This window comes from Theropithecus gelada, chromosome 7b, assembly GCF_003255815.1.
Source record: "Theropithecus gelada isolate Dixy chromosome 7b, Tgel_1.0, whole genome shotgun sequence".
NCBI lineage: Eukaryota > Metazoa > Chordata > Mammalia > Primates > Cercopithecidae > Theropithecus > Theropithecus gelada.
In genome coordinates, this window is record NC_037675.1 from 24,316,906 (window position 1) to 24,338,890 (window position 21,985).

At 54.0% G+C, this 21,985-nt stretch overlaps 2 protein-coding genes across 5 annotated transcripts in view; both read right to left on the reverse strand.

Annotated features, from left to right (window-relative positions):
- Window positions 1–1,727: 1,727 nt before the first annotated feature.
- On the reverse strand, window positions 1,728–12,157 carry CDH24 (cadherin 24). 2 transcript variants are annotated; one of them, XR_003120408.1, is made up of 13 exons: window positions 11,942–12,157; window positions 10,073–10,396; window positions 9,599–9,893; window positions 9,289–9,408; window positions 9,047–9,214; window positions 8,685–8,872; window positions 8,050–8,303; window positions 7,027–7,163; window positions 4,372–4,493; window positions 4,177–4,288; window positions 3,677–3,925; window positions 2,128–3,146; window positions 1,728–2,041 (listed from the first exon to the last, which is right to left on the reverse strand). XR_003120408.1 is itself a non-coding variant. In XM_025390920.1 (13 exons), the coding sequence occupies exons 2-13, from the start codon at window positions 10,271–10,273 to the stop codon at window positions 2,647–2,649; spliced, it is 2,460 nt and encodes an 819-aa protein (XP_025246705.1). In that variant the 5' UTR covers window positions 10,274–10,396; window positions 11,942–12,157; the 3' UTR covers window positions 1,734–2,646. The 2 variants fall into 2 exon arrangements, 1 of the variants encoding a protein (XP_025246705.1); XM_025390920.1 differs by adding an exon at window positions 6,542–6,655 and having other exon boundaries at window positions 1,734–3,146.
- Window positions 12,158–13,098: 941 nt separating this feature from the next.
- Window positions 13,099–21,985, reverse strand: part of ACIN1 (apoptotic chromatin condensation inducer 1) — a 37,619-nt gene continuing 28,732 nt past the window's right edge. For all 3 annotated transcript variants that reach the window (XM_025390917.1, XM_025390918.1, XM_025390919.1), the window contains 10 exons: window positions 20,143–20,185; window positions 18,175–18,308; window positions 17,925–18,077; window positions 17,262–17,403; window positions 16,852–16,997; window positions 16,336–16,443; window positions 16,088–16,195; window positions 15,539–15,863; window positions 15,325–15,425; window positions 13,099–14,006 (listed from right to left, as the gene is read on the reverse strand). In XM_025390917.1, coding sequence (XP_025246702.1) covers window positions 13,680–14,006; window positions 15,325–15,425; window positions 15,539–15,863; window positions 16,088–16,195; window positions 16,336–16,443; window positions 16,852–16,997; window positions 17,262–17,403; window positions 17,925–18,077; window positions 18,175–18,308; window positions 20,143–20,185 — 1,587 coding nt within the window. In that variant the 3' untranslated portion in view covers window positions 13,099–13,679. The remainder of the gene's footprint in view (window positions 14,007–15,324; window positions 15,426–15,538; window positions 15,864–16,087; window positions 16,196–16,335; window positions 16,444–16,851; window positions 16,998–17,261; window positions 17,404–17,924; window positions 18,078–18,174; window positions 18,309–20,142; window positions 20,186–21,985) is intronic.

Here is a 21,985-nt window from a genome sequence, read left to right on the forward strand (position 1 = left end):
CAAGAGGGCAGAACCAGACCAACAGGGCAGAACCAGGGGTGGGCGGACCCTCCTCTCTTTTCCTTCCATAGTCCCACCCATCTTCACTCCCTTTGACAGCTCCTGTCCTTCCAGAGGATGAGGTAGTTGAGGCCAGAGATGAGCCCATGGGTCTTGCTGACAAGCCGGTTCCCTCTGCCCTATGATTTTCCTCTCTGTTTTGAATGAGTTGGTGGGGAGGACCTTAGGAGAGTCTTAGGGAGGGCTGGGCAGACAAAGGCCAACACCCCATTCCAATGCACCCCTCGCTGTCTAAGAGTAGCCCATGAGTCATTTCCTCCATTTCTCTACTAATTCCTGAAGGCTTGATACAGATACGGGGTTGAGACCAAAGGGACAGAGATCTTGCCCTTCCTGCCCCGAACCAGAAGACCTTGTCCCTCTGATTCTCTGCTTGGGGTGCCTACCTCCTCACAGTCTCTGGAGAGCTCGGGGGTATAGCCTGCTCTTACACAAGCCCTTGGACTGTCAGAGGTCCAGGGTTCCATCCTTCAGCAGAGTAAATGACTTGAACTCCAGCACTGGAGGGAGGGGACTTGTTCTCCCACCTCCTGCTTGTCCTTATCAAGCAGGTGGGGAAGGTGTGAGGGAAGGTATGTTCACATTGAAGCAGCTTTCCCCAGCTGCCAGTACCCCACACGAAGGGGGAGTCACAAGGACCTATCCTGCCTCGCCTACTTGTGCGTGCCTCTGGAGCCCTGGAGTTGAGAGGCCTGGGCTCTCATGCTGGCTCCTGAGTGGACTCCTTCTCTGTACATTGGGAGATGCTTGCAGTTCTGGCTCAGCTCCCACCCAGTTGACTGCTTCTGTCTCTCAACAGCCTGCCTCCCTGGTCCTCTCCCTCCTCCTTTGTGTTCTGCAAAGACTAAGACCATGGCCTGCGGGAGAATTAAAGGTGGGAGCAGCGGGCCCAGATTCAATGTGACTGTCTCACCCTGGTCCACCCTTTCCCCACTTGGCACTACGAGCCCCAGGAAAGGCTGGTTTGCCCCCACTGCAGCCTGCCACCCCCATTGTTTTTCTAGTCCAGAAACCCCTTCCCCTTAGTCTTTTATCCCTCCTGCCCTCTTCTCAGCAGCTCTCACACTTCACCCTCTACTTCTCCTGCCCACCTTGCCCTCTGAACAATCCCCATATCTTTTTTTTGAGACGGAGTCTCGCTCTGTCACCCAGGCTGGAGTCCAGTGGGATGATCTTGGCTCACTGCAACCTCCACCTCCCAGATTCAAGTGATTCTCCTGCCTCAGCCTCCTGAGTAGCTGGGACTACAGACATGTGCAACCATGCCCTGCTTATTTTTTGTATTATTAGTAGAGATGGGGTTTCTACTGTTGGCCAGGCTGGTCTTGAACTCCTGACCTCAAGTGATCCACCTGTCTCAGCCTCCCAAACTGCTGGATTTATAGATGTGAGCCACTGCGCCTGGCTGAATCCTTATATCTTAATTTCCTTGGACAGCTTGAGACTAAGAGAACCCAGGAAGTTGGTGGTGAGAGTGGGGCGGAGTCATCATCTCCTTACTCATGGAATTAACCCAAGTCCTCCCCTATCTAGAAGGACATGAAGTGGATTTTCCCCCAAGGAGAAAGGAGAATGAACTGGGAGGCAAATAGGCTAGGCCTCTCCTCCCATCCTTTGGGACAATGAAGCTTTGTAAAGAAACCTGAGTGCAAAAACAGAAGCAGGGCTCCAGCTTTACAAAATAAAGTGTTTGTTTATTATGAAATTAGAGATGGAGGCCCCTCCCCTTCCTCCCTCTTTCCCCTTCCCCAGCCGCCTCCCCCTTTCCTTTCCCTACTCCCTCAGGAAGCACACAAGACAATGCCCAGGGCTGGGATGCCCAGGGTAAGGTGACAGCTGGGCAGAGCTCCAGGGAGGCGGCCACACGGGAGGCTGGAGCTCTTGCCCTGGGAGGCGGGCTGGTTCCCTCTCTCAGCTGGAGGCCAGTGAAGCCAGGATGAGGCTGAGGCCATGAGTGATGGATGGAACCATGCAGGCAGGTCTGTAATGACAGGGGAGCCAGTTTAGAGGCAGTAGGGAGTGGGAGCCTTCATCCACTGCCTTGCCCCACAGTCTAGAGGCACTGACCTGGGGCACAGCATCCCCTGCAGGAGGGTGGGCAGCAGTGGCTGGAAGTTTCTCTTGATTTTGGGATGGACAACAGAAAAAAAACAAAAAGCCAGTCACAGGGACCCAGAGAGAAGGAAAGGAGATGTGGGCAGAAGACAGACACAGAGCATGTGTATGGGCAAGGGAGACACAGGGAGACTATGTGTGAACTTCAGAACTGCAGAGACAAAACAGCCACGGAGGAAGGAGAGGAATCACAGTGAGAGAACGCAGGGCCAGGGCCAGGGCCAGGAAACCCAGGCCCGGACAGAGGAGTGTGTCACAGATAGAGACAAAGATTCCTGGAGAGAGACACACAGACCGACTCAGGAGGAGGGAGGTGAGAGCGAGGGTGCCCCGGGGAAGCAAGGAGGGACACAGGGACAGGGAGGAGGCCTGAGGCCCCTGGGCTGCTGCCGCCCGCCTGGACCCCGTGGGGCTCACTCAGAGGGCCTGTGCCGGCTGCCCCCGCGCGGTGGGCCGGGCCAGCGCGGGCGCTCAGGGGGCCGGGGGCTCTTTGGCCCCATACAGCTCCGCCAGGGTGCGGAAGAGCGGACCCCAGTCGTCCAGCGGCTCCGCCGGGCCGGGGACGCCGCCGGCTTCGCTGCCGGATCCCAGGGAGCTGAGGGAGCCGCAGGAGGAGCCCCGGCCCTCGTAGCCGTACACCTGCACCGAGTCGTACGGGGGTACGCTGGGGTCCTCGTCCGCCTCGCGGAGCCGCAGCACCAGGAGCTGCGCCACATCGGCGGGGCCGGGGGGTCTGGGCTGGCGCGACACCCGAGCCCGGGGCAGCACGTCTCGGCGCGCGGGAGGGCCGGGTGCCTGGGGGGCCGCCCCGTCTGGGTTCTGCAGGGCCGTGATGTCGAAGGCCTCGGTGTCCTCCTCGCCGCCGCCCTCGTCGTCGTAGGTGATGATGTTCTCTCGGACGTCCTCCTCCTCCAGTACCATCAATGCTTCCTGCTTCTGCCGCCGCAGGGCCACGAAGAGCACTACCAGGGCTGCGCGAGAGACGGGCACACAGGCCCTGAGCCAGCAGGGCCGGGAGCGGGCGGCCTGTCTCCATGTGAACGGCTGACCCATCACGTGACAGAAGCCGTGTGGCTAGGGGCTGACATCTAGCAAACCTGGCATTGAATCCTGACTTCAGCCCTTACTCGCTGTGTGACCATGGGAAGTTGCTTGACTTCTCTGAAAGCTCAATTTGCCCCTCAGATTACTTGTGTGGAAAATAGGGAAAATATATTTACTTCTAAGGGTTGCTGACACAATAAAATGAAATATCACAAGTGATGTGCCCAGCACCATACTTGGCACAGAGTAGGAGGCTCAATTATGATTGGCATTATGATTGGCAGGCCACGGATAGAGACCAGAGCTTTTCTCTTGGATGCATCAGGTGGTGGGAAAATCCAGGCATGAGGGTCGTTCAAGCCCTAAGGTGGATTTCCCTATGTCCAGAAACCTGGTTCTTCTCCACACCCCTGCAGGCCCAGATCCCACAGCTCTGTCCCACTGCCGCCTGACTCACCAAGCAGGGCACCCACACAGGTGATGATGGCAAGCAGGGCGCCGGTGCTGAGCCCAGCAGCTGAGAGGTGAGCCTCAGGCCAGCAGGATGCCACAGAGCCGTCAGGCTGGCAGCGGCACACACTAACAGTCACTGTGGCAGTGCTGCTCAGCGCCGGCTGCCCCCAGTCCCACAGTTCTATGGGAACCAAGTAGGGGGCCTGGCGGGGTGGAGCAGGGCGGGAGGGCAGCAGCAGGCTGGCGGAGCCATCTGTGGGAGAGGGAAGGTGTTGAGGTATCTTCTGGGACACCTTCCAGGTAGGATTGGTCCAGCCCATAGAGCCAGCTTCCCATGGGGAAGGTTTACAAAGAGCCAACAAATGAGTATAAGTCCACACCATTCTTCTGTTGGGCAGAAGGCCCAGGCATGTGGGGCAGGGGTCAGGCAGGCTGGGCTAAGGGTAGAGGAGGAGGAGAGGAGGACAGAGGCAGGTATGGACACAGTTGTAGGAGGCTACCCACCTCGGTTGTCCCGGACAGTAAAGTTGGCATCGGGGCCCAGAGGACCTTGAAAGGAGACATGGCTACTGTTGCCAACTTCATCTCTGTCCAGGGCCCGGATGACCTGAATCAGCTGGGAGGAAGAAGAGAGAGGCCTTGTATGGAGTGGGCTGCTGGAGGCCTTGATGTCCCAACCCCTCTGCCTCAGTTGCTCACCTGGCCAGGAGCTGCAGAGTCACACACAAAGGTATCGTAGGGCTCAGCCAACTGGGGAGCATTGTCATTCTCATCCAGGGTCTGGATGGTCACTTGCACGCGCGAGGCCTGTGCAGAGCTGTCTGAAGCCAGAACACCAAAACACACACCATACACACATCACACAGTTTACACATAACATATGTGGTGCATGGGCATGGATGCCACATGCAGCATATAGCATGCACAGGAAACACATGAAATATGCATGTAATGTACAAGTAGAAAGCAATGTTGTAGAATGAATGGAACAATACCAAGTGCATACAATATTCATGTAATACCCAAGATATATGCAATACACAATAAACATTCAACAGGAATGCCGCAGCCATGATACACATATACAATAACCCACAGGCAGGGCACATGCAGCATAAATGAAAGATAGAAGGTGCATACAAGTTGCATGCAGACAACAGCCACGAATATACAAAACACATTCATACCATATATCCAATGTACACTCAACATTTAAAACAAATGCAATGTACATGAAGCAGATGTTTGATACGCATAGTGAATGCAGTGCCACATCCCCCGACAACACCCAGAGCCCATAGAATGCATTTTCACGCATAGAGGCCATGCACAGCACCAGTGGGGTGGACAGACACATATACACCACACACACACACACACACACACACACACACACACCCCCCATCAGAGGTCTGGGAGGCTGTAGTACAGCAATGAGCATCACTTAGAGTTGACCTTGGGTAGGAAGGAGCTGCATGATCTACAGGGTGCAGAGCCCAGGGCAGCTTGGGCACCACAGCCAGACACAGGCCCTACCTTTACCCATCCCTTCATCAGGTGACTACCTACCATTACCCTACCTTGCTTCTCACTGCCAGTGCCTTCCAAGAGAGAATGCAAAGTGTGTCTCCCTGTCACCTCTCTTAGGCCGGGTCTCCCAATTCCTTTAGTCTTTCCCCTAGGCAGAGTGATAGCTGGCTGGGCCTGGTGAAAGCGGCTGAGGTTGCAGCATGGGCAGGGGAGGCTGAGTGGATCACCTGGCTAAAAGGATTGAGATACCCCAGAGAGAGGATGGCGAGGGGGTCTACTTCTTCACTGCAGTAAGGGCCCAATGCTGCTAGTTGGTATCTGGGTGAGGGTAGGAGCAGGATTTGGCAGGAGAATGAGAAGAGAGTGACAGGAAACACACACACACAAACACACACACACACAAACTTATGTATCTACAAGCAGCCAAAAACATACTGTGTGTACACGGACACACACACACATGGCCATCCATGCACTAACAGATAACATGTGCACCGCCAGGTAGTATCTGTGCATATCACTATGCACACAGTTGCATGTACAGAAACATAACCCTAGACATTACATAGAAACATAAACATAGCATTAAACACATTTGAGAGGCAGTATGGTGGGGATAACAGCTCAGACTCTGCACACTGACTGGGTCTCATGGCTCCACCACTTAATCTCTATGTGACCTTGGGAAGTTACTTAACTTCTCTTTGCCTGAGTTTCCTTGTTTTAAATGGGGAAATAATCATACTTCCCTCATAAAGTTGTGGTGATGATTAAATGAATGAATCCATTTTGAAGATGGATAGTGCCTGATACACAGTAAGTAGTAAATTATCTGTCCACAAATGCCCACATACACAAAACACATACAAACAGCTGCATGTGCATACCACTACACATATCCAATCACACATATGCACAATTAATATAAATATAATTATGTACCCTCAACTGTAAACACATATATATCCATTACAGATATACACCCACAAATATATATGTGTGTATATCTACATACTTTCCCCACATTTGGAATTATATGCATGGCTGAGAACATACCCACATGTACACATTCATAGAGCTCTTCACTGACACATTCAGATATCCACATATGCAAGGGCAATTTTCATATGCAGTATGAAGACAAAAGGGTAGAGGAGCCCCTGGGGCATACGCAGGGGTGATAAGGGGCTATTCACAGAAGAGTGGGAGGGAGGTCTCCCTGTCTCTATGGGCTAGGGCTGCCCAGAGGCAGCTGAACCCGCTGCTGGCTGGACTGATGGGGGAGACCGCATATGGAGCTGGCACTCCTCCCTTTCCCTATGGGTGTCCACTCCCCTACCTTGGGGGATTCCCACAGGGCTTCCAACAGGGCTTATCTGGGGTGGGGCTGTTGGTGTGCTCCACTTAGCAACCAGAGGAGGTACCCAGCCCCTTTCTGGCCCCCAGCTCCAGCCTGAAGCAGAGAGTGAGCAGGATGGGGTCTGTCAGTACACAGATTGGGGGCTATGTAAGGTCTAGTTTATTTCTGGGTTGGGGCAAGTCAAGTAAGGGAATGAATTGAGGGTCAGGAGAATGCTCAGGCACACCCACTGTGCCAGCCCAGCCCAGCCTAGGGGGCTAGGAGACCAGGAGGCCTGCCCTACCTGGTAGCAAGGATCCAGGCTAGGACCCAGATCCAGGCTAGGATTCGGATCCAGGCTAGGACACAGTGGCCACATGCTGGTGAGGGTGTGATGGCAGTGAGCACCCTTCCCCACCCCCACACCCAGGGACAGCCCCTCGGCCAGGAGGCTGCTGCCGCCTTGTGGGCCCTGGACTCCTCACCAAGCTCTGTAGCCAGCACAGTGAGGTTGTGCCAGACACGAGCCTCGCGGTCCAGGGGTGCTGCTGTGTGGATGGTCCCTTCTTCGGGCTGGATAGAGAAGCAACGCTCCGGATCTGAGTGGGGGAGGATGGAGTATCTGGGGAAGGGAGAGAGATGCTGGGGCTGATCTGGGGCGGTACCACAGCTTGTTCCACCCCTTCCCTTCTTTCTTCCCTCTGTTCACCTTGCCAGACCTCATGACTCCTCTGGGCAGAGCCATAATTCAGGTTGGAGTCCCCTTAAAAGGCATATATCCCTGGGGAATTACCACCATTAAACACCTGTTAAGACTCAGGGCCACCAGGCTTCATAGGGGGAGGGGGAGAAGATACAGAAGGGAGTAGAAGAGGGATAAACAGACCTTGACTTTCAGACTTTTGGGCCCTGTTCTGAGAACCCAGGGACCTGTGTTTCAGCCCTGCTCTGCCTTGGACTAGCTATGTGACTTAGGGCAAATCGTTTAACCTCTGTTTACTCAATTGAAAAATGGGAATGACACCAGTACCTCCCTCACAGAGCTGTGACAGGGATGCTGGCTGGGGAGGGGGAAAGAGTGGCTGTTCTGCCACTTACCAACTGTGTGACCACTCATGGCTGGCTTCTAAAACAACTGGTGATGAGAACACCCACTTCACGGGGCTGTTGTGAGAATTCAGTATCAGCAAGGGGGTAAACTGTGAAGCACTTTGGGAGTGATCAATAGAGATCCACTTATCAAATGAGATTACATCTGCTTGCACTGCCACTGGGAGGTGCCACCATCATCTACCCAGAGGGATGGATAGAGGGTTGAAGAATGGTCAGCCAGGCCCTCCGGCTCTCCCCTGGCACCCAGACCTGTAGACCAGCAAGCCCAGCTGCAGGGAGGGAGGCTTTTGCTGGGATATGAGTGATTTGCTATAAGGTAGGGGGCACATTTACTCATTCTCTGGGTGGGAATAGCCTGCCATCTGGCTCCCCAGCCCACACCCCAGCTCACCTACCTGATTGGGCTGGCAGGGGAGTCCAGGTCAGCCGCTGAGATCTGGCCTACCAGGGTCCCTGGGGCCTTGTTCTCGGGCACGGTCAGGTGGTAGGCAGCCTGGGTGAAGGCAGGTGGCTCTGGGGCATCTTGCACCACCACACGCACAGAGGCCACATCCTTGAAGGGCCCTCGCCGCAGATAGGCTGGGTCGATGAGCGTGTTGGTGGCCTCGACACGGAAGGCGTAGGAGCGCCGGCTCTCGAAGTCTAGGGGCTACAGTGAGGGGAGAGAGAGAAAAAGCGAGGCGTGTGGAAACCAGGGCAGGTCCCAGGCTCTTGGACGGTGACAAGTCCCCTCCACATGCATGCAGTGCTCAGTCCTCATGTGAGGAGAGGTGGCACTGGAGGGACAGTGGCCTTGGTGGTCAGGATGCACGGCAGATTACTTAGTAACTCTAGGTCTGCCCCTAGCTCCATCATAGACTTGTTGTCACTTCTTCTTTCTAAGCCCCATCTGAAAGATGAGGAGGTGACCATGATCTCTAAGCTCCAACAGAGAGATCCTGAGTCTGTTCTAGAAGAACAGTTAAATATGTGCCCTATGGGTCGGCAGGAGGCAGGTCTAAGAGAAAGCATTAACAGGCAGGAGACTAACCTTGCGGACAGTGAGGAGCCCGTCTCGACCCTGGGAGTCTGTGCTGATGCTGAAGGCCTCGGACCCCTCCCCGTCCAGGATGCTGTATGCCATCAGGGCGTTGTCCCCCAGGTCTGGGTCCTGGGCCCGGAGCCGGCCCACCAGCGTGCCAGGTCCAGCTGTCTCCACCACGGAGAACTGGTATAGGCCTTGGGGTGACAGAGGGGAGACACCTTAGAGAGGTCCCCAGCCCTCCTCCCTCCCCATAGCACTTTCTTCTCCCAGGGTCTGGCTGGGGAGGAGGTGAGGAGGGAAGGTTTCTCCAGACACTGTAGGGGTGCGGTGGTCAAAGGATGGCTCAGGTGGCAGCAATGGCCCCTTACTCTGTGGGAACTTGGGGGGATTGTCGTTGACATCGCTGAGTGTGACGGTCACCGTAGTGCTGCCTGACAGCCCCCCCATGTGGCCGCCCATGTCCTTAGCCTGGATCACCACCAAGAACTCCTCCTGTGTCTCCCGGTCCATGTTGGGGATGGCTGTACGCACCACTCCTAGGGAGACACGCTGGGTCAGAGGGTGTCTGTCCCCTTGGCTGCCCCACCGGGCTCCCAAGCTCCATCCTCACCAGTCTGGGGGTCCACAGAGAAGAAAGGCAGTCCATCCAGAACAGTGTACACCAGCTTGGCGCTGTTCCCATAGCTGGGGTCATCAGCATCGTGAGCAGTCACCTGGATCACTGATGTCCCTGTGGGGGATGCCAGCACCCCATTCAGCAGCAGCAGGGCAGGATGGGGAAGAATAGCAGACGGGGGGATGCAGACATGAGGGAGGCTGAACTGAAGGGGGCAGGTTCTGGGGCAGATAACAAGAAGGGAAGGAGAGGTGAGAGAGCTCCAGAAGACGGAAACTGGGGCACTGAGAGCTGGGGTGCTCACCGACATTGGACATCTCGGGCACAGTGGCATGGTAGGGCCCAAGGGGAAAAATGGGTGGATTGTCGTTGATGTCTTGCACTTTGATGATGAACTCTGATGGGGGCTCCAGGGGCCGGTTGGAGGCTCGGTCCACGGCTTGGGCCAGTAGCACATATTGTGCCTTTTCCTCCCGGTCAAGGCTCTTGGTAACATGAATATTGCCTGTGGCCTCATCAATCACAAATACGGTGCCTGCCCCCTCCCCGGTCAACAGGTACTTGGTGCGGCCCTCTCCCCGGTCAACATCCGAGTGCAGCTGCAGGGGTCAGGAAAAGATGGCAGAGGGCTCCAAGTACAGAGACAGGGTTAAAGAGTCTAGGTTTGGGTAGAGCGTTGGGAGTCCTGAGGGACCAAGGTCATTGCAGAAGTGATGAAGTTGCAGGGCAGGGCCTAAGGGCCCTGTGTCAGAGTAGACATGGGAGGGGTCATCCTTACCTTGCCAATGAGGACAGGCTCTGGACCAGCATATTCCTCAATGACAAAGAACTGGTTCCAGACCCAGCTCCTTCGAGTCCGCAGCAGAGCAGGCCCTGGGTGTCCCCGGGACCCTGACCAGGCCCGGGCTGGGGCTGCCAGACGCCCCATGCATCCCCAGCCACCCAGCCAGGCCAGCAGGAGCCTCACCAGGCCCCACATGTTTGGACTCCAGCCAGGGCTCTGTTCACTGGCCCTGGGTGCCGAGGCCGGGCCAGGCCACGCGGCCCATGAGCAGCTGGGGTGGAGGGGAAGATGCGTTGAGGCTACCCCATGGATCCACACCTGCAGGACAAGCAGCTGCTCAGGCTCAAGGAAACCCCTAGCCCTCCTCCCCCGAGAATTAGATGCTGAAGACCAGACCTCCAAGGAACGAGACACTCCACTGCCCAGAACTCAGACTAACACAGAGAGCAGAGAGGCTGATCTTTCCTCTACCCAGGCTCTGCATGTATTCACCTCCAGCTCTCCAAGCTGATAAATCTCTGGTCAGTCAACTCCCAGTAGAGAACTGGGGAGGAACACAGCAGAGGGGATGCTGGGAGGGCTTGGAATCCCAAATCTGGTCTCTGTCCTCCCAGGTTGGGCATGTAGCCAGGTATTGGAGGAGGCGGGGTTACCAGAGAAAGGGCATAAAATTACAGAGTTGGGATTCATGGAGGTGTGGCCTTAAGGTGTCTAGGGTCAGGATGAGATGACAAGGAGAGCAGCCTCAGGCAGGGTTGAGAGTGGGAGAAAGTTCCTCCCACAAGGGGGAGCCCCACTTCTCTAGGCCCTGTCTCCAGCCCACACTGCCAGTGCAGTCCTTGAAGGGGGACTGGGCTCATGAGACAGGAGTTGGGAGCCAGAGCTGAAGGAAGAGGATACAGGGTGGGGGACAGGGGGAGGTGACCGGGGAGGGAGGCCGACCCAGAGGCTAGAGATACAGCATGACTGACAGCTAGACTGACTCAGGGACTGTCCAGCAGAGACAGAAATGACTGGATGAGAGACAGAAACAGAACAGTGGCAAGAGACAGAATGAGAGAGACCAGGGCAGCAGCCTGGGTGTCTGAAGGTAGAGAGGAGTCCTAGGGGCCAGGCTTGGAAATGGGTCACCCGGGGCAGTTCCGGGCAGGCAGTGGCAGCCCTCAGCTTCGGGGGTGTCAAGTCAGGCCTCAGGAACTTAATTCTGGGAGAAGGAGCAGACAGGAGGGGTGGAGGCAGGGAGGGGCCGCGGGAAGGGAGCTAGAGAGGAGACCCTTCCCACTGCTGTCCTTTCTCCCAGGGGTGGGTGGGGGGACCCCTCAGGTAGCTGTGGCTTCTGCCCCTCCTCCCTCAGAGCAGACACACACCTGACAGTCCCTTTGCTCCCGAGGGAAGGGGGAAGCCGGAGGAAAGCTGGGGACCAGAGAGAAGGCGGGATGAGGAGGCGAGAAGGAAGGAGATAGAGGAGTGGGAAACAGGATAGCGGGAAGGGGAGAGGAGAGGGAGGGAAAGGAGAGCAAGAAAGAGAAAAGAGAAAGACAGCAAAGGGGAGAAAGGTAGAGAAAGAAAAAGGCAAAGAGGGAGAGGAGATGGAAAAAGGACAAGAGGGTGAGGGAAGGGTTGGGAGATAGAGGGAAGGGATAAGGAAGGCAAACAGGCAGAGAAGGAAGGGTGAAGAGAAATCGAGAGAAGAAAGAGGCAGAGAGGTGCGAGGGGAGAAGGGAAAGAGGCAGAGCGCGGGAGAAGGGAGTCGGCAGCGGGTTCCCAGCCACGGAGCGCACCCCTCCGAAGACCCCCGGGCTGCGGGCCCCCTGCTGCCCCTCCGCGGATTCCCGACCCCTGCTCCGGGGCAGGCGCCCTTACCTGGCACTGCCGAGGGGCCCAGGCCGGCGGGAAGCACCCCCGCCCGCCCCCGTCGCCGGGTCCCGGGGGCGCAGCCCCGAGCCGATTGGAGCGGGCGCCGCGGCTCCGCTGCAGGTCTGAGCGGCCCCGGCGAGAACAAGGGAGCGAGACGGAGGGGGCGGGGGAAGGAGGCTCCGCCTGCGGAGAAACGAGGCGGCTCCGCGCCGCGCGGGAGAGAAGAGCCCAGCCTCCGACCCTCCCCGGCCAGCCGGGCCCGCGCGGCGGGGGCGGAGGCGGCGCCGCGCGTCCGCCCCCTCGGCGCTCCTGGGCTGCGGGGCGCATACAGATGTGGCGCCCCTCCCGGACTGGGCCCGCAGCGCCCGGCAGGGCACTCGGGCGGGAGGACGTCCAGGCCACGGCGCCCGGCCATTTCCGAAGAGCTGGCGGGGCGGGTGCACCTGGGAGCGCGAAGCTGCCAGCCTGCCGCCCGCAGCGGACAACGGGTGAGCGCACTGTGAGGTGGGGAATTCCGAGCCCACTGCGGAGAGACCCGGCTCCGGGCTCCGGGCTCCCGGTTCCTGGCTGGCTTTTGGGACTGATGTGGATTCCATCTGCAAGGCGGTGGCGTTTTGAGAGCCCGTGCAGAGCACGGTAGCAGGTCAGCTGGGGAACACTTAAGGACGGCATAAGGGTCCAGAGAGTCTGAGGCCCGGGCCCAGGGAGCGGTTCGGGGACAGAGGCACGACATCGGCGGGAGGGCGGAGGCGGGCATTAGAGCTCTTTTTGGGAAGCTCGGTGACAGGGGCCAACAGAGCGAGGAGCTGCTGCCCCCTGGCGGCAGTTGTGGGAAACACCAAGGTGGCAGGCAGGTGAACAAATCCGATTTAACCGTGCACAGGACCATGAACCAGAGGAGAACCCACCCTCCTAGCCTTGCTGGGGTGTCGCCACGGACACAGGTTGCCCCATTTCCCAGTGGGGCCTTCCCAAATGAGGAAGGTCCACAGCTTTGGGCTGGTCAGGGCCAAGGCAGGGGATGGAAGACAGTGGGAAGTTCCTGTTTCAGTAAGCAGGAAGCAGTCAGCCTAAAGGAACACATGGTATGGGAGCAACTCCTACTCCAGGCTACAGATATCCACAGTGTGGCTTAACCTGCCCAACGAAAGCCACTCACACAGTTTAAAACTAAGTCAGATTTTTATTTTTTTTCCATAGACCACATCATTTAATAATAAAAAAAATAAAAATAAAAATTGAACAAAAGGAAAAGGTGGATATAAAGTGGAACCTGTGGGAAAGAGACAAGGGCTGCAGGACAGAAGAGACTGGGAACTGCAGGGGCCCTGGGACTCAGGAGGAGATGCTGATTCAGCTCATAGGTGACCCAGTCCTGGCCCCGGCTGTTCCCAAGAGAAGGCTGTTAAGTACCCAGGGAGGTGGTAAGCAGGATGGAGGAAAAATCAGAGGACTAGGGCACCTGGCTGTTCCCCATCTCTGGCCAACCGCCTCCTTGCCTAACCTAGCTCTTGCCTCTCAGACTTAATGGGAAATGAGAGGGAGGGGAGGGCTGTCCCAAGAGATAGGTTAAGGGGGTGTGTTTGGGGGGAAAGGATGGCCACCGTTCCATTTGGTATGTACGTAGGGGTAGGTGGTGTGAAAGACCCTTGGCTCCAGGGTGGTGGAGACTGTGCCTATCCCTCTGTGGCCGTAACCCCCTGGGGCCGAGTGGCTGGTACCTGCAGCTCTAGTGTTTTCCCCGCTAGCGGCGCCCACCCCGGTCCCGCACAGGTGTGCTCCGACTCCGGCTTCTGCTGTGCCGCTTGGTGTCCCTGCGATCCCTTTCCCTGCCTCGTTCTCGGTCCCTTTCCCTATCCCGATCTCGGTCCCCCCTGTCCCGCTCTCTTTCTCTCTCTCTCTCCCTGTCCCTCTCCCGACTGTGCTCCCGACGTTTCTCTCGCTCCAGCTGTCGGTTCCGTTCACGCTCGGCTTCCTTCTCCCGCTCCTTTTGCTCTTCTTCTTCTTGCTCCTTTCGCCGCTTCTCCCGCTCCTTGGCCCGTTCGGCCCGCTCTGCCTCCTTCTGAACGATCTGCAGCCAGGTAGGAAAGGCACAGAGAAGGCAGCTCAGTCCTGGTCACAGCCTCCATTTGTGCCTGGACCCCGCCTCCTAGCTCAGGATCAGCTTTTCAGTTAAGCAGGAAGGGTTTGGGGGTTCAGCAACTGCATCCTGTCTTTCTTAGAGCACCTTTCTCCAAGTTTCAGCCTTTTTTTTTTTTTTTTTTTTTACTTCTTGAGACAGTCTTACTGTTGCCCAGGCGTGAGTAACAGAGTTACTGGCTGGAGTGCAGTGGTGCTATCTCGGCTCACTGCAGCCTCTGACTCCCAGGTTCAAACGATTCTCCCACCTCAGCCTCCCTAGTAGCTGGGATTACAGGTGTCTGCCACCATGCCCCACTAAGTTTCGTTACTTTTAGTAGAGATGGGGTTTCACCATGTTGGCCAGGCTGGTATCAAACTCCTGACCTCAGGTGATCCACCCACCTCAGCTTCCCAAAGTGCTGGGATTACAGGCGTGAGCCACCACGCCTGGCCACCATGTTTCAACTTTTATACACATTGACAGGTACTGGCACCACCCATGCCTGGCCCTTGGTGTTTCCCTAGCTCCCTACCATCAGCATAGATGTGAACAAATCTTTGAGTAGCATAAGCCTAAAATTCCTAAAAGGCCTGTTACTAAGAAACTAAATTAAAAATGCAAAAACTCTTAAAAAGCAGGGAAATGAATTTATAAAACACAATTTCTCAGCTAAATAGAGTCAAGTTCTTTTTTTTATTATTGTCCAAGACAGAGTTTTGTTCTTGTTGCCCAGGCTGGAGTGCAATGGCACAATCTTTGCTCACTGCAAGCTCCGCCTCCTGGGTTCAAGCAATTCTCCTCCTCAGCCTCCCAAGAAGCTGGGATTACAGGCACCTGCAACCGCGCCTGGCTAATTTTTGTATTTTTAGTAGAGACAGGGTTTCCATGTTGGCCAGCCTGGTCTGGAACTCCTGACCTGAGGTGATTCACCCAACTTGGCCTCCCAAAGTGCTCGCAGTACAGGCGTGAGCCACCACACACTGCCTAAAATCAAGTTCTAAGAAGCTTGGTTGGCGGCACAGCCAGCTTCCCAGACATCCACAAACCTCAGCTGCTGTGTGTCCATCATTACCCTCCTTGGTCTGGTTTCTGTATGGTATACCAATTAACTGAAAACTGCCTTTTTGTGATGCTTAGTTTTTTCCCCTTTAGCCTAAAGCTAGTAAGTAATTGGGCCAACTCACTCCCACAGTCACATGAATCTCCCCTCACCCTGACCTCAAGCCTCGGTGCCACTAGGGAGCAGGGCACCAAGGAGAGCACTCACCTGGCTGTCAGTTAGTGGGAGCCAATAGATGCAGGGAGCTGCCTTGGTCTTTCGGAAAAGGTCATCCAGCAGCTTGGCAGGTGGTTCCTCCTGGGCTTTCTCTGAGGTAGAAAAAAGTGAACCAGATTTGATGCATCTGACCCTCTGTCCCATCCCATCTGGGTCCCTTTCCCAGCTACTAGTGGGTATGCGTACCCCATAGCTAAGTACCTACCTTTCTTCTCACTCTTCTTTTCTTTAGACTTTGCGCGTTCCTTGCGGCGGCGGTCACGGGACCTTGATCGGGAACGGGGCCCTTCCCGAACTTTGTCCCGATCCCATTCACGCTCTGATCGAGTCCGCTCCCGCCGCTCCATTTCCCGTTCCCGCTCTGCCCACTGTTCCCGCACTGCCCGTTCCTGCTCCCGCTGCTCTGCCCGGGGGTGCTGTGGTGGCTGGACCGGGGGTGGGGGTGGGGGGTGCAGGGGCCGTGGTATCCCCTGCTCCTCTGTCTTAGTTTCAGAGGGACGGTCCACCAAGAGGCCTCGGTGATAATCCAGCTGTGGGGAGAGGAGGGACAAGGACAGTCAGGATAGAGGTGGTATCACTGCCACTCAAGGAGCCCAGGTACCACTTTGAAGCCCCATGGTACAATTAAAGGAACCAAAGCCAGGGAAGAACAGGAAAGAACAGAATCTCAAGGTCTGGCAGGGATCTCTGCTGAAATCTAGCAGCTAATGGCTTCCCCTGCCCCTCCCCTCCTTCCTCTCCCTAGGTTTCTTACCTCATCTTGCTCGGCATAGTCAGCACAAAGGAATTTGGGATTGGACTGGGGCCATTTGACCCCATGCAGAGCTGTGCGGGTGGCAACAGCTTCCTCTACTGTTGAGTACTGGTGGAGGAAGGGAGAAGATGGAGGGTCACAGTGTGTCTGCAACCCTTCCCACTTGCTGCAACACCCTTAAACCTGCCCACACTGGTCACAAAAGGAAATATATGCCATGACCTATAGAATCAGCTTCTTCCCCTCACCGTTACAAAGCAATGAGATTTGATCTTGTCAATCCAGAAGGCCTCTTCCACCAAGGTTCCTGTGCGCCCCAACAACTCCTTTAGCTGGCCTAAAGTGAAAGGACGGACCTGCCAATGAAAATAGACTTTCAGGGTCTTGAAGAAGGCAAGACCACCACCCATACAGCCAATCTTTAGATTTCCCAAGCTGCTGTCACAGGACTATAGTTTCAAGGTTTGGGTGAGGGCAGAGAGTTTAGGAACCTTGCAGTAAGAATGTGAGAAGAGTGGTGGTGCTTCCCAGCACTGAGACATTGTATATGAGGCCCTCTGCAAGTCCTCAAAACAACCCTGCAGGGTGACAGCTTTTCCCCTTCATTTTTAGATGGGTAAATAGGTTAAGTAACTCACTCAAGATCAGTGAGTAACTTAATCTATTGGTAGACCAGTTCAACTATGAGTGGAACCTAAGAAGCGTAAGCCTAAAGCTCAAACTTAACCACTAAGCCAGCTGGGATGTGAGAAACAATGACTTACCAAATTGGAGATATGGACAATGTTGCTAATCTTGCCCCGGGGTGGGGAGGGCACCTGGGCAGTTCGGACTGGGTCATCAATTGTAATGGAAACTCCGGACTTTTGCTGGCTAATGGAACGTCGAGTTAAGGTATCTCCTAAAGTCACTATGAAGAAGACCACAAGAACAGCTTTTGGTAGGAAGCAATACTGGCTTGTTTCACTTTCAATATAACTATCACGGTTCCCTTTCTTTTATACCAAGCAGCCACTCCTTCATCTAAACGTGTAGAGCACCTATAATCTGCAAAGTACTGTGCTAGGCTAACCTCATCATGGAGATTCAAAGATTAAACAGAGTCAAATCTGGCCCTCAAGTAGCTTACTTCATATGTAGGAGAAAGATACGATATATGAAAAGCGTCACTCACCTTTCTTTACTTCATGCTCCGCAGGTGGGGGCAAGGCCACCTCTACTGACACCTGGGGAGGTACAGGAGGTTCTGCTTCAGGTTCCTTCTCTTCTTCCTCTTCTTCCCTTTGCCCATTCTCCTGGCCCTCTGCAGGTACTACCTATCAAGAGAACACAGCAGGTCTGTTAAACACCAAACTGGCATATTCTTTTCAGCCTCTGGTTCCCTGGTGAGAGCAGCAGTCAACTTAGCATGTTCCTTCCGCTAGGGGTATTTCATTATTCAGCTCACCTCTACTAGATCCTGGGACTGTTAGTACCTCAACTTTGCCTTGAGGAAAACTAAGGCAGGAGTTGGTAAATTTTTTCTGTAGGGCAAAGCAGTACTTCAGGTTTTGCAGGCCACATAGTCTGTTGCAACTACTCAACTCCGGTGATGTTGTAGTGAACAAACAGCCACAGACAAAAGTGAATGAACTGGTGTGGTTGTGTTCCAATAAAACTTTATTTATAACAGGTAGCCAGCTGGATTTGGTAGTCTGACCCCTGAAAGTGTCAATCAACCCAACCCTCTGCACAGACAGGAAAGTTCCCTCCAAAGACTTTATCTCAGCTCCTCAGCTGGCTGCTCTGCATCTACTGCTCCCACCTTCCTCCCGACACTGGGGTGCAGAAGCCTTACCTGAGTGACTGTCCGGCATATTTTCAGCCCCTTGTCATGGGTCCCATCATCGCCATTACGCTCTGTCTCATCCTCAGAGATGCGAGAGTCATCAGCATGAAGATCCACAACAGCCTCCTGCCCCGCCAGGGGTTTGATGTCGGGGATGAGGCTCTGGGACACAGATACCCCCCACCCCGTTACACTGGGCCCATGTCTACTCCCACCTTAACAGGTCTCATCCTCCCTTCCCTGGCTCCTCCCACCTCACCTTGAGTGATTCAGTGGTGATACTGATGGAAGGTTTCTTCTGTGTGGTGGCTGTGCTGGCTCCCCAACGTCGTTTCCGACCAGGCTGGCCCCCCTCTGTGTCACTGTTTCCAGCTGGCACCCCCTTGGTAGCTGCTGTCCCCAAGAAATAGACCCAACAGTTAGATGATCTCAGGACCTCTGCTAGTTCAAACCATAATACCTACAGGTTACCCCTGGCTGGAGTTTTGGAGGTTAAAGAAATCAGTGTGTGGGTGTGGTGACTCACGCATGTAATCCCAACACTTTGGGAGGCTGAGGCGGGTGGATCACGAGGTCAGGAGACCAGCCTGACCAACATGGTGAAACCCCATCTCTACTAAAAATACAAAAATTAGCCGGGCGTTGTGGTGCACGCCTGTAATCTCAGCTACTCAGGGCGCTGAGGCAGGAGAATTGCTTGAACCTGGGAGGTGGAGGTTGCAGTGAGCCGAGATTGTGCCACTGACTGCACTCCAGCCTGGCAACAGAGCAAGCCTCCGTCTTAAAGAAAATTAAAAAAAAAAAAAAAAAAAAGAAAAGAAATCATATTTGGGAACTGGGAAACCATGGCTTCAGACTGAACACTAAAAGGGCTGAGGTCCCTTCCTGATAGAAACTACTGATCTAAAAGCAGTAAGGGAGGGGTAGCTAGTATGATGAGCTGTTTAAACTTTTAATGGTAGACAGTAGTATCTTAAGTAGTGTGGAAGAAAAACTGAGAAGGACATGTGAATGCAGAAGAAACAAGAACACTACGTGATACTAACATCTAAGCAGAACTAAGATCATGATGGGATCTGGTCTTCCTTTAATTTTCACACCACAGATTGATATTTAAGTTATAAACATCTATTATACTTTTGTAATCTAGAGTTCCTCATTGGGGAAAATGTTAAAATTGTTACTGTTTGAGGTGTGGGGCACTTTCATTTCCTCGGGTGCGCTCTTAGAATAACCTGTAAACGGCCGGGCGCGGTGGCTCAAGCCTGTAATCCCAGCACTTTGGGAGGCCGAGACGGGTGGATCACCAGGTCAGGAGATCGAGACCATCCTGGCTAACACGGTGAAACCCCGTCTCTACTAAAAAAAATACAAAAAAAACCTAGCCGGGCGAGGTGGCGGGCGCCTGTAGTCCCAGCTACTCGGGAGGCTGAGGCAGGAGAATGGTGTAAACCCAGGAGGCGGAGCTTGCAGTGAGCTGAGATCCGGCCACTGCACTCCAGCCTGGGCGACAGAGCGAGACTCCGTCTCAAAAAAAAAAAAAGAATAACCTGTAAACAAGGTCAAGCGCGATGGCTCACGCCTGTAATCCCAACACTTTGGGAGACGAGGCAGGCAGATCACGAGGTCAGGAGTTCAAGACCAGCCTGGCCAACATGATGAAATCCCATCTCTATTAAAAATACAAAAATTAGTTGGGCATGGTGGCACGTGCCTCTAATCCCAGCTATTGAGGAGGCTGAGGAGAATTGCTTGAACTGGGACCTGGGAGGCGGAGGTTGCAGTGAGCCAAGATTGTACCACTGCACTCCAGCCTGGACTACTATAGAGGAAGACTCCGTCTCAAAAACAACAACAACAACAAAACCCAGAATAATTCATAAACTGCTAAGCATTACATAGGAGTCCTTGAAACTCATTCGTTGTTGAGTATTCACGTATCTGAAAGAATAAATGCCTCTAAGGCTAAATGGGACATGGTCTCAGACACCTCATAGTGTATCTCATTAAAATGTGACTAGAGAAATATGATGGAGATTGTCTCAAGCTTTGAATTTCAAAATGAAACCCTACATAGGAAAGGATTCAGATTTGCTAGGCACAAGGGGTGGGGCAGGAGGGAGCGACCCAAGAATGCCATTGAAAATGAAAATCTGGTTCTCAATGAATGCTGATTTTTATGGTATGGTATTCTTGACTTTTATCAGGGACTTGGGGCTAGACTTACAGACAACGGAGATCTTCCTCTTGAATGATTTGGGCAGCGAGCTCTGTATAAAGAAGAAAAAGGGAAAAAAAGAGAAAGAGAGACACCCCACAGAGAGGGGGGAAGGAGGTTAGATGGGGCAGTCTTAGAATAGCCTCCAAAGACATAGAGAGAGTGAGAGAGAGACAGAGAGAGACACAGAGACAGACAGAGACCAAAACAGAAGCGGCAAACGGCAAAAACGAAGCAGAATCAATGCAAGTTAGAGAAAAAAAAAAACAAAAAACTAAACATCAGAGCAGGGAAAAGTCATCTACTCCGTATCACACCTGTGTATTAGCTTAACCAGAAATAAGCTGGAAGAGGAATTCAGTAGCCTCTCAGCCCCTTAAAGATGTTGGTCATGCCCTCTCTTTCACTGTCTGAATCGAGAGGACACCAAGCCAAACAAACTGTGCCCCAAACTGGGTCATCTAGTCCTCCCAGATCCTTCCTTGCTAACTGGAGGAAACAAGGAAAACCAACTTTGGATGGCAACTTCAACAAGGTAACCCTCCTTTCTTCAATGGCCAGACTGATGCCCAATGACAATGGCTTTGAGATGCCTGGACAGCAGACCGTCATGTCAAGGCTGCCCAGACCCCCACCACACTGTGGAAAAGGGCAGCACTAGACCCACTGGAGATGAGGCTCTTGAGCCAAGTGCTAGCAAAAAGAACTTAAAGGTGTCTTTGGCAAAGGAAGGTTTTTATGAAGGGCAGACTGTCCCCAAGGAGATTCTTAAGACTTTCCAGCCACCTCAGGGAGCTTCAGCAGAGTCTTACTGTTTCCTCTGCAACCAGGGCTCAAGCCTTAGAGGCCCTGCCAAGGACCAGAAGACATCTTTGGGACAAGTTTCTACCCCAAACACTCAGTGGGTGAATGATTAAAGACTATGGCGGGGGGGGGGGGGGGGAGAAAAAGCAAGAGAAAAAGGGAATAGAGTATTTTTAAATGTAGGTGCTTATTTCTGGAAAAACTAAGACCTCTCTACCACTCTTCTAAAGGGTAGGGCAGAAACCTTGTGATGAAATCCCTTTCCCATCCACCCCCGCCCCCAGCCCCGTTTGTGTCGTCTAACCAAGTCTCCTTGGTCTCTGTTAAGGGCCAGCCTGACCCCTAGCTGGGCCGCTCTCGATGGGTAAGTTAGTGAGGAGGGGAAAAAAAAAAAAAAAAAAAGTCTTAATTAAAACAGGAAAAACATGAACCAAATAAATAAATAAAAGAAATCAGAAAAAATAAAGATATAGAAAAAATAAAATAAAATATTAAAAAAAGAAGAAGAAAATAAAGAAGAAAATAAACTAGGAATATGACAAATGTTCCAGGTACCATCTCACACCTGGGATCTTCAGTTCAGCCAATCGCACCTCACTGTGTACTGTATCTAGTCAACCGCCGGTCCAATCAGAATGAGCCCTCCCTGCTAGGCGCTGTGCAATTGGTGGGGGGTTGGGTTGGCAAAAAAGGTGGGCGCACGGCGTGGTAGTCAGCACGGCACTGCCAGAGTCCTCCCAGGGGCGCAGGGGGGGCGGGAGGGAAACGTGTGGGGGGACGCTGCCCAGTTTCCATGATGTCAAGACAGTTCACTGGCGGTGGCCAGGCTCAGCGAGGGATAGAGGGGGAAAAGGGGCAGAGACATCAGTCCTGGCCCTGTAGGGACATCATCTTGCAGTCCCTGATGAGATGGCCTGTGAGTAGCAGGAATGATCCTTGCCTTTTATCGTGAGAGGCAGGCAGGACCCATGTCCACCAGTGGCAAGCTGCAGCAATACCACCACCCAATACTTGGAATCCAGGTGATGACTCCAGAGTCCCTTTCTCC

What these genes read in the sequence shown, in the direction of transcription:
- CDH24 (XM_025390920.1), bottom strand. Translation starts at nt 10,273, where the DNA reads ATGTGGGGCCTGGTGAGGCTCCTGCTGGCCTGGCTGGGTGGCTGGGGA. An exon ending in AGCCTGTCCTCATTGGCAAG is followed by an intron (nt 9,894 to 10,072) that starts GTAAGGATGACC and finishes TGACCCCTGCAG; the next exon opens with CTGCACTCGGATGTTGACCG. An exon ending in GGCTCCTCACTGTCCGCAAG is followed by an intron (nt 8,304 to 8,684) that starts GTTAGTCTCCTG and finishes CCCTCACTGTAG; the next exon opens with CCCCTAGACTTCGAGAGCCG.